Source organism: Pygoscelis adeliae, unplaced genomic scaffold (genome assembly GCF_000699105.1).
Source record: "Pygoscelis adeliae isolate BGI_AS28 unplaced genomic scaffold, ASM69910v1 Scaffold87, whole genome shotgun sequence".
Taxonomy (NCBI): Eukaryota; Metazoa; Chordata; class Aves; order Sphenisciformes; family Spheniscidae; genus Pygoscelis; species Pygoscelis adeliae.
The window spans coordinates 1,745,479-1,754,363 of record NW_008825098.1 but is presented as its reverse complement, the minus strand read 5'-3'; the positions used below and the strand labels follow the sequence as shown (position 1 = coordinate 1,754,363).

At 43.2% G+C, this 8,885-nt stretch overlaps 1 protein-coding gene across 1 annotated transcript in view; it reads right to left on the bottom strand.

The window, feature by feature from the left end:
* DAPP1 (dual adaptor of phosphotyrosine and 3-phosphoinositides) overlaps positions 1–7,577 on the bottom strand; it is a 56,730-nt gene extending 49,153 nt beyond the window's left edge. Inside the window, exons 1-4 of the mRNA XM_009327076.1 lie at positions 7,523–7,577; positions 7,118–7,271; positions 6,467–6,596; positions 3,922–4,085 (exon numbers count right to left, since the gene is read on the bottom strand). Of these exons, the coding sequence (XP_009325351.1) occupies positions 3,922–4,085; positions 6,467–6,596; positions 7,118–7,271; positions 7,523–7,577 (503 nt within the window). The remainder of the gene's footprint in view (positions 1–3,921; positions 4,086–6,466; positions 6,597–7,117; positions 7,272–7,522) is intronic.
* Positions 7,578–8,885: the final 1,308 nt, after the last annotated feature.

Below are 8,885 nucleotides of genomic sequence, written 5' to 3'. Positions count from 1 at the left end.
CAGCAGGTGGAGTGAGCCTTTGATTGTGCTTTCATGCTGGTGTAAATCTGGAGATACGCTGTAAAGTCAACAGGCCAGACGCCCTTCTGGTCAAAACGGGAGAAGGTTCGCCTTGTACTGATGTCAGGAGCACCCAATCGATGGGAAGTGCCCAGATATGAGCCCAGGACCTAGTTTTATTTCTCTAGTTTTGCAAATAAAAAAATCAGACAAACTTTTTGTTAAAAGGACGTTGCCTTCTCTCTCTGTGTTTTACTTCTATGTACACAACCAAGTGTATGTTATTTTAAATGTTAATTTTTATTAACAAGTCTGCTCTTTCGTTCTGCCTCGCTGACTGGCCGTTACAGCCATAAAGTACTGACAACCACTTTGCATTAAAGAAGATCAGATAATCTGTATTCTGGTAGGTCAGCTCATCGGTCAGGTAATGATAGCCTTATTCTCTCAGGGGTTATGATATTCATATCCAGGGAAACAATCTGCACAGGAACAGCAGCAAGGTTATACAATTGCAGAAAACTTTGTAAAGCATTATGCGGAATATTAATAGCTCTGCTGACCTTTCTTATTGCTAATGGTGGTGGAAGTTTCCCCCTAAAACAAAGTCACAGTATTCAACTTAAGTCATATACTGTATCATCCTCTGATAAGCACAAAAGAAAAAGCTATTTCTTGAATTTTCAGTGTTTTCCTTTTGAGATGCTCTTTTAACACAGGTGCATTTTTAATACGTTCTTACTAAGTATTTGTTCACTACTTCTAGTACTTAAATTTATAAACATGATATCTGAAAATAAAACCTGTGCAGAATGTAGTAGAGGACAAACATGTCTTCATCTCTTGCAGCAGCGTACTGTGGTGGTATTGACAGCTACCCAATCATTTCCTGAGTAACAAAGCTTGGGAACCAAACAAATTTGTTAAAAAGGGGAATGTAGTGAACTTCCTCCACACTCGTACCCAGAGACCTCTCTGCGAAAGCCCGGTGTGACTTGTCTTCAGAGGGCATTAATGCATGCGGGGGTGAGAAAGCTTTTGTACGTGTATCTATGTCTTGTCTGTTTGGCTTTTGTGCCAACTTCAAAGCCATCTGCTCTGGGGTAGAAAAGCCTGCCTAACAGACGAAGGCAGCTGCCATGAAAGTTTTTGCATGCTGATCTCTCAGCTACTTCTCCCGTAACCTTGGATGACCATCTTTTCTAGGTAAAGAGAGAGAACATGAACCTCTGGGTGAGGATCTGATAAATCATGCCTTTCCCCTAAACATACGTGATTAGTTATATCACTCCTGGTAAGCAACAGACTAAATTGCGTAACTCGAGAGCCTGGCCGTGTACATTAGAGATCGGCATTGGTCTGCTCAGCTCGATCTATGGGCTATACTCCCTCCGTCACCGCACTGCTCTTCTCGGGTTGCCATCATATCCCCATAACTGCTTTTTGCTATATCTGATCGCTAAAAACAACTGTGCAGCCCAAACAGGATATGTGTTAACTAGGGCTTTATCGTCAAGTGGTGCTTGACTTTAGCCCGGATCACTTTAAGTGCCCACCCTCTTCAGCATATTCACAGGAGGAGGTATGGAGGTTTCAGCTGGGAGCAGTGATTTGTCCAAAAAGATCAGCATGTGCTTCCTTTTACCAGTCAGTGATAGAAAATCATTACTCTGTTCTCTGCCTGCTTTGTATTCACTTCATATGACTCACTGCATGGAAAGTCAACTGGCTTGGACTGCTGGTGTACCACAGTAAGACTTTCGTGGACTCATCTTTTTCCAGCACGGAGATGAACATGCACTAGTTGAACACGTTTGAACCAGGGCACAGGAGTTCATCCAGGCTAAATATATCATTGCAGTGCTGTTTGAGGTGTCAGGCACTAAGCTTATATATGACTACTTTTTTTCCATACAAACCCACTTGAATAGTTTGACGCCATTCACAAAACCAGCCCAAAGCACAAACTGGTTTTCATCTGCCTTCCTTTCAACTACATAGGCTCAGTGAGACCACTGATCCCAGTTCAGATGGAGCTACTCATCTGGCAGATCTTTTTAGTGAAACCCAGCAGAGAGTTTCTAGTACATCACGTACCTCTCTGAGACCCTAAAAAAGACTCAGGGCAGCAGTCCCTCTGGAAACCCCATTTGCTTTTCCTCATAAATGGGAAGCAAGGCAATTATGCTATGGCCGGATGGGGAAGTTTGCGCTAAATGCTTTTATGCACCAAAGTGACTCGTCTGAAGTAAGAAGCTAATTACTGTAGGCTAATGACAGAGCAGCTGGGACTTTAGGTGGGTTTAATTCCCCCTTTGCTGGCTATACAAGGAGACTGTGCTCCCAGTCTGAGCAGCTCAACCAAGTTCCAGGTGCAAAGTGGGATGAATTGTAGATAGGTGAACCTCAACATTTGGCCAGAGAGGCATTAAAGTGAAGGAGTCTCCCTGGAGTCTTTTCAGCCTTAAAAATTAGGCTGGGAGATTTCTAAGGGCATGTTGCCTATTTGTTTTGTATCAGATGATTTTGGATTTAAGAGGTTGGAGAGGTTGCTGTTGGTTTTGGTTTTGTTTTCTGTTCTTTAAGGTTTGGGGAAGAGTCTTATTCTAGAAGCATTTTCTCCCATCTGTGCTAGTCCTGGCGGGATCAGGAAACAGGAATGAAAATACATAAAGTAATTGTAAAGGGATAAAACTCAAATAAAGTTTCAGTTTTCCAATCTTCTAAAGCATAGAGCAGCAGGTGAGAAACAGTTTTTGTGAAAAAAACTAAGCTCTCTTTTTTTTTTAATATATTGTTAATCTCTTTCGCATCGCAAATGCTAAAACAAACAAATGAAATCTCTCTGATGAGGAGCACATTCTCAGGTTTGGCCCTTGAGGGTCTTTGCTGTTGCAGAGGGGACTGTGACGTGGTGATGAGACAAAAAATGCTCACACAAGGATACCTAAAGGTGGGATGTCCCAGCCCAACTTAACGTCTCTGCTTTTGCAGATGAATGAATGGCCAGCATCCCAGCTAGCCAATTTAAAGCTAGCTCAAGTATCTTTGTGCTACGTGCTACCCTGCAGCTAATATAGTTGTTACTTGTGTCACTGCGTAGCAATCTTTTGTGTCATCTAGGCTTGTACTAATAGTATAGGAAAGAAAACAATTTACTGGAGTGTGGCCAAATAAAATTCCCAGCTGGTCACTTATTTACTGAACACTTCAGACCTATTTGTTAATTTGGGTTAAATTCAGCAAGTAGTTTAACTTGGAAAAAGAGGAGGAGAAAGAGTTGTTAGTGTTTAAATTTTCTGAAACCGGGGTGTGTGTGTGTGTGTGTGTGTGTATTTTGCTTTCTCAATCTTGATTCATGGGGATGCTTGGAAACCATTGACAGACAGGAGGGGGAAGCCCTCCCCTGTGATTCCTCTCTGCCTAGAGATTTACCCAAAGCAGAAGACAATCCGTGCTCAGTTGCGTGATTCCCCAGCCATGGGGTGCCGGTGGGGGCGGAGGGGTAGGAAGCCGCCTGGCAACTGCAAGAGCCTCTGAGCAGAAGGGGCTTGAAGAGCATTGCCCCATGAGGTCGGTTTGGCCCCAGGCTCTGGGGCTGAGGGAATGGAAATGTCCTGCGGCATCCAGCTGGGCTGTACTGTCCAGCCTGCCCATTGCCCCAGAGGGTTTGCACGCCAGCCCTCTTCACTGAGGAGCTACGTGCAAACATGCTCCAGTCAGAAAGTGGACAAACACATCAGCATTTTGGCAGAGTGGTCTCCACAGCAGCCGGTATTTGCCCCAAATTCACCCTGCCTCATTACCGGGATGAGCAATTTATTAACTGAGAACCTCCATGAAGGCAACACTGGAGGACGAGGTTGGTGCGTGCTGCGGAGGGGAGGATTCACAGGAGGGTGTTGGGGTAGATGTGCTCACTGTCTGCCTGGCCCGGAGATCTGAATCGCAGGGATTTCAGAGAGCTCATCGCTTCCTGGGAAGCGCTCAACACCTCGCAGGATCAGGCCTGCGTGCTCGCTGCAGAGCGCCCTACTAAACCCCATGCTCCTGGGTGCTGAAACACCACCTGCGTTTTCAAAATACTGCGGTAAAGGGAAATAGTAGACCTAGTCAGAGAACCTTGTACTGCCTGGAGAAAAGAGAATAGACAATTTTTATGTTTAAAATATTCCTGTTTTTCCTAAATCACTGTTGATTAAAGGAACTGTGGGAAATGTGTAACTATATAAGCAAAAACCTAGCATAGCTATGGACAGATACTGTATGTTTTACATAACTATAGATAGATATTATGCTATAGCATATCTATAGCTATGTTTTACATATAGATAGATAGATTTATAGATAGATATCCTATGTTTTGAGGCTGAAGCTTGAAATTGCAGTTTAATGAAAATTGCATTATGTTTCAGCATGACAAGAACTGCCCAGTTGATGAAGGATGTGTCCAGGGGCTTGCAGTCTTCTAGGGGGTGAATTAACTCATTGCACAGGGATTAGGACAAAGTAAAAAAAAAAACAGACCAGGTGTTGAGACACTGCTTTTCGAACAAACAGTATTAAGATGAGAGAGATTTTTACGTTGCAAATGAAAAAGTACTTTTGCTCTGGTTAGATACACAAGTGCCTTTTCTTAGGGTGCACAGCTAAGGTTGTGCAGGCTATGCTTGTATGCATCTCTGTTAGAAGTGTACATTTGACTATAAGCTCTTCTGGACAGGTTGTCCTCCTGTACTACAACACAGAAATGCAGTTTCTCTAAGTTAAAACTGTGTTAAAGTTTGTGTAACAACCCTTACTATTTCTGTTTCTGAGGCTAGCTATTAAGAATTGATGTTTTATATATTTTTTGCAAAGTATAGACATGAAAATTTATATAACTTTCGACTATATATACTGCAGAAAAATATGTAAAGCTTTTGGAAGATAAGATTACAGAATAATGCCTCACTTACATAAATAGCCTTTTCTTACCTCAGTTGTTCAGCTGAATGTGGGGGGCTACTTACACAAGTAAGGATTTCTCATCTCAGTGAGATTTGGCAGAATCAAGGACTAAATTCAAAATTAAAAAAAAGTAGTCCAATTTAAATAAATCCCTTGCTCTACTATTACTCGGCTTCAGCCAAGCTATCATTTTCCAGCCTCATAAAACTGTCATGTCATTAGCGTTTTGGGATGGTCTCCTTATAAACCTGACCTTTACAATGGATTTTACACCTGGGTTTAAAAATCTCATTCTTACTTTCCCCCGCAGTTGCCTCGTGTACTGACTAAAGGGGTTTGTCCCATGGGAGTGGGCTGAATTTCTAACTCCTCATTATGTAGCCAGCTTCTCACCTGTAATTCCTTAATTTATAAGCTAAGCGAGCCAGTGGAGAAACACATACAAAAGTAGGTATGTGACCTTAATTCCAGGCAGGCGGATCGCATGCGGTTCATAATGGTGTTTATTGAGCTCCCCTATATATAGAAACTCCAGCCCGAGAGAGGCTTCACTCCAAGGGCTGCTTGATCCTCCTTTTCATCGCCGGGCGGTGGGAGGCACTTTAGCTGGCTTTTACTGTAAGCCCGGTGAGAAATACCCACAAGACGTTTGCTGCACGAACTTCAGCTCAGTGACCAAACATAGGCCCTGTGGCAGGGAGGTGTGCATAACGAACAGGGATCGCTTTTCACGTGGTCCTCCAAACATTATTTATTGAACGCTGCGAGCAAATTAATCCCAATCCGTCGCTGGCTGCTCTCCAAAGCATGGCAATTTCATGTTACAGTCTCGCGATACCAGATTCGCAATTTACTGTTTGGGCGCGCATTCGTCTGTAGGAGCTCTTCTACGTCAACAAATTGTTGCCAGAATTCAAAACCCCTCTGCGAAGCAGTTGATTGCATAAAGGGATGGTATTATCCAATATAAAATCCAGCCCAGCTGTTTGCGTTTCTAATTCTAAAGTAAGTGAAAAACAATGGTACCGCTTAACGTTTTCATGTGATGGCCCCGGCCAGTTAAAAATAGTTTGGTTTTTTTTCAATGCAGTAAAATAATAAAAATAGATTTAATAAAATCTATTAATAAAAATAATAAACTAATAAATTATGAGAAAATTAATAAAAATTATTAAATATAAACAGTAAAATTTATTTTAAAATATAATACAAAACATAATAAAAATACATTAAAATATAATCCAGTTACATTCACATTGCTTCAGGAGATCATTCCTTGTTTTCCCATGTCCAAACACCCTGAACTATGAAGAAGACAGGTTTTGAGCCTGAACCCTTCAGCTCAAGTCTACCTCTAATCAGTTTCGTGTGATTTTAATGAATGATCATAAATCAGCTCTCTTGTCCCCCCACCAGCTTGGCTGATAACACCTCAAGGAAAGCTCATGGTTTTGGGTTTTGTGGCAATTGTCTCCACAGTTCCAATAATCAGATACATCTGCAGTTCTCGGGTTACCTGATAATACTGTACCAGGAATAGGGTCACTGTGGAAAGTTCATTTCCAAAGGCAGGCCCGTGATGGGAGGCCTGAGTGGACCCAGCGACCTGGGAGAGGTGGTCCTGTGGAAGAGGGACCTTGAGAGACCTGGGGGAAAGAGCAGCAAAGTTGAGATCAATCGGTGTAACTTCAGTTCCTGGAGAAATACTGGCATAAATGTGCAATCTGTAGGCCCTTAAAAGATAACGAACAGATAAGTAACAGCCAACGTGAGTTTGATAGGGTTTGTTCTTGATGAGTCCCCCTAACTGCCTTCTAAAATAGGGCAATGGGCTTTGCAGAGAGAGCGGAAATGGCGTTTGGCTTTGGTATGGCACGATAATCTTTTAGCCAGCTAGGGAGGCACTGTGCAGGTGAAAGTACGAGGTGAGAAATGACTGCTTGGATTGTGCTCGAAGGTCAATTACAAATACTGCATCATTTGTATTAGTAGTGAACTTATGGGGGTCAACACAGTTGCATTTGTTCGTTAGTAACTGGAGGATGAATGGAAAACATGCTCGCGGTAGGGCCTGAGCTGAAGGACATGGTCATGCCAACGTGAAAACGGCGGATGTTACTCAGGGGTGTATGAGCAGGACACAAAGTCATCCCTCCCCTCTTCTCACCAGGGGTCCTTGCCTCCTTGCTCCACCTTGCATCTTGTGGCCACTTCTTTGCACTGCACATACAGATGTGCTAAAGAAAGTCTGAAGAGCAGTGACGGGAGATCTAGCAGGTATGTCCCACAGGTAAAGGTTAAGTGAATTAGGGCTGTTAGGCCTAGCGAAAAGATGGAGAGTGAAGGAAACACACTGGTCACTCTTAGATATGTGAAAAGCTGCAGCACAGAGAGTGGGAATCATCTCTTCCATCCATGGCAGAAATAATGGCTTTACATCAAGGAGTCATCAGATAGACCTGAGGACCGTCTTTCTGATGGTATATGGGTAATCAGGTATCAGAGGAGATGTCCTGGGGAAGCTGTGAAGTCTCTCCAAGCAGAAATTTGTCAGGACAGGCTGGACAGGCACCTGTCAGGATGTTCGTGAAGGCAATAAAGTGTTTATAAATAGTCTTATTCAACATGTTCCCGCAGTTTGCATGTGCTATTGCTGTCTACGTGCAATAGCCACCAGAATATTCTCTGGTATCCATGGCATTGTAGACACTGTTTAACCTGACATATGCAAGATTCAGCAAGTATTTAATTTATTTCATCTGAGTAGCAGGCTCCCCATATAAATACATGAACTCATATTTAGACTGTATTTGCCTCACAACTGAAAAGTACTGAAGAAATCTAAGCTCGTTCTGGGATTACGTTCCTGCCTGTTTGTTTTGGCATGAAATTTTGGGGTCTGGAAGAGAAGGATGGGTAGTGAGGGGGAGGATCTGTTTTAAAAATATATGCATCTTCTGCAGACCTTGTAAGGCATCCAGTGGGAGCTGCTTATAGCGAGGGCCGGAGAGAGCTGCGGGCCGGGGGGCGTTGTCGTTTAACAAGCACTTCAGCCACCGATTCTCGCAGGGGCTCAGTTACATAGGAGCGCACTGCGGAGCGTAAGGCAGTGGCCAGAACATGATCCCGTCTCATCCTGGAAGGAAAAGTGGCCTCCCATTTGGAGGGCCAAGGCCTTTGAATCCTGCAAACTCAAGCACTCAGGTTAGGGTCTTGAAATCCACCCAGCTCTGGAGTTTCTTTCCTTTGAAAGGTCCGACTTTCACTAAAAGGGAGAGGTCTGCCAGGAAGGAGCCCACATATGGTTTACATTTGCAGGTTGAGTGTTTAGAAGAGCCCCTCAATCTCTCCAACAGGCTCAGGATGGAAAAGGAAAGATCCCCTCAGCTGGTGTAGTATTCTCTGTGCGAGAACGGATTGACCCATCCAGGCATTGGTTTTTACTTAGGACTCAGTACTTTGTCAGCCAGGCCCTTGCTAAATCCCAGAAGAGACACCATTTTAGTGCAAGCTACAAAAATCACATTTTATTTCCACTTGGGTTTGTTAGAAATTTTCCAAAGCACATGTGTGGGTATGGTATTTCCTTTCAATATATCTGGTAGGACTTGGAGATTTATAATGTGTGCTGGGCTTCACTGTTTATTGCTAAACCACAAGTCCCCTTCTCCTTTCTCAAAGTGGCTTTGCTCCCTCCTCCTCGGGTACTAGTCCTGAGGGCAAATCAGGGTGCTGTTTTCAATTTTCTTTTCTCCTTAACATACGCATCTAAACTCTAGCCAAATATTTATTTGCTTTGGTTTCAAAGACACTTGTCTACCACAAAGCTCACTTTGACAATGTGCAATGTTACCAAAAACTACCGAGACAAAAATCGAATCCAGCAGGATTCAAACACAATTCAAAAGAGACTAATCAGCCAAAATTAAAGCTTC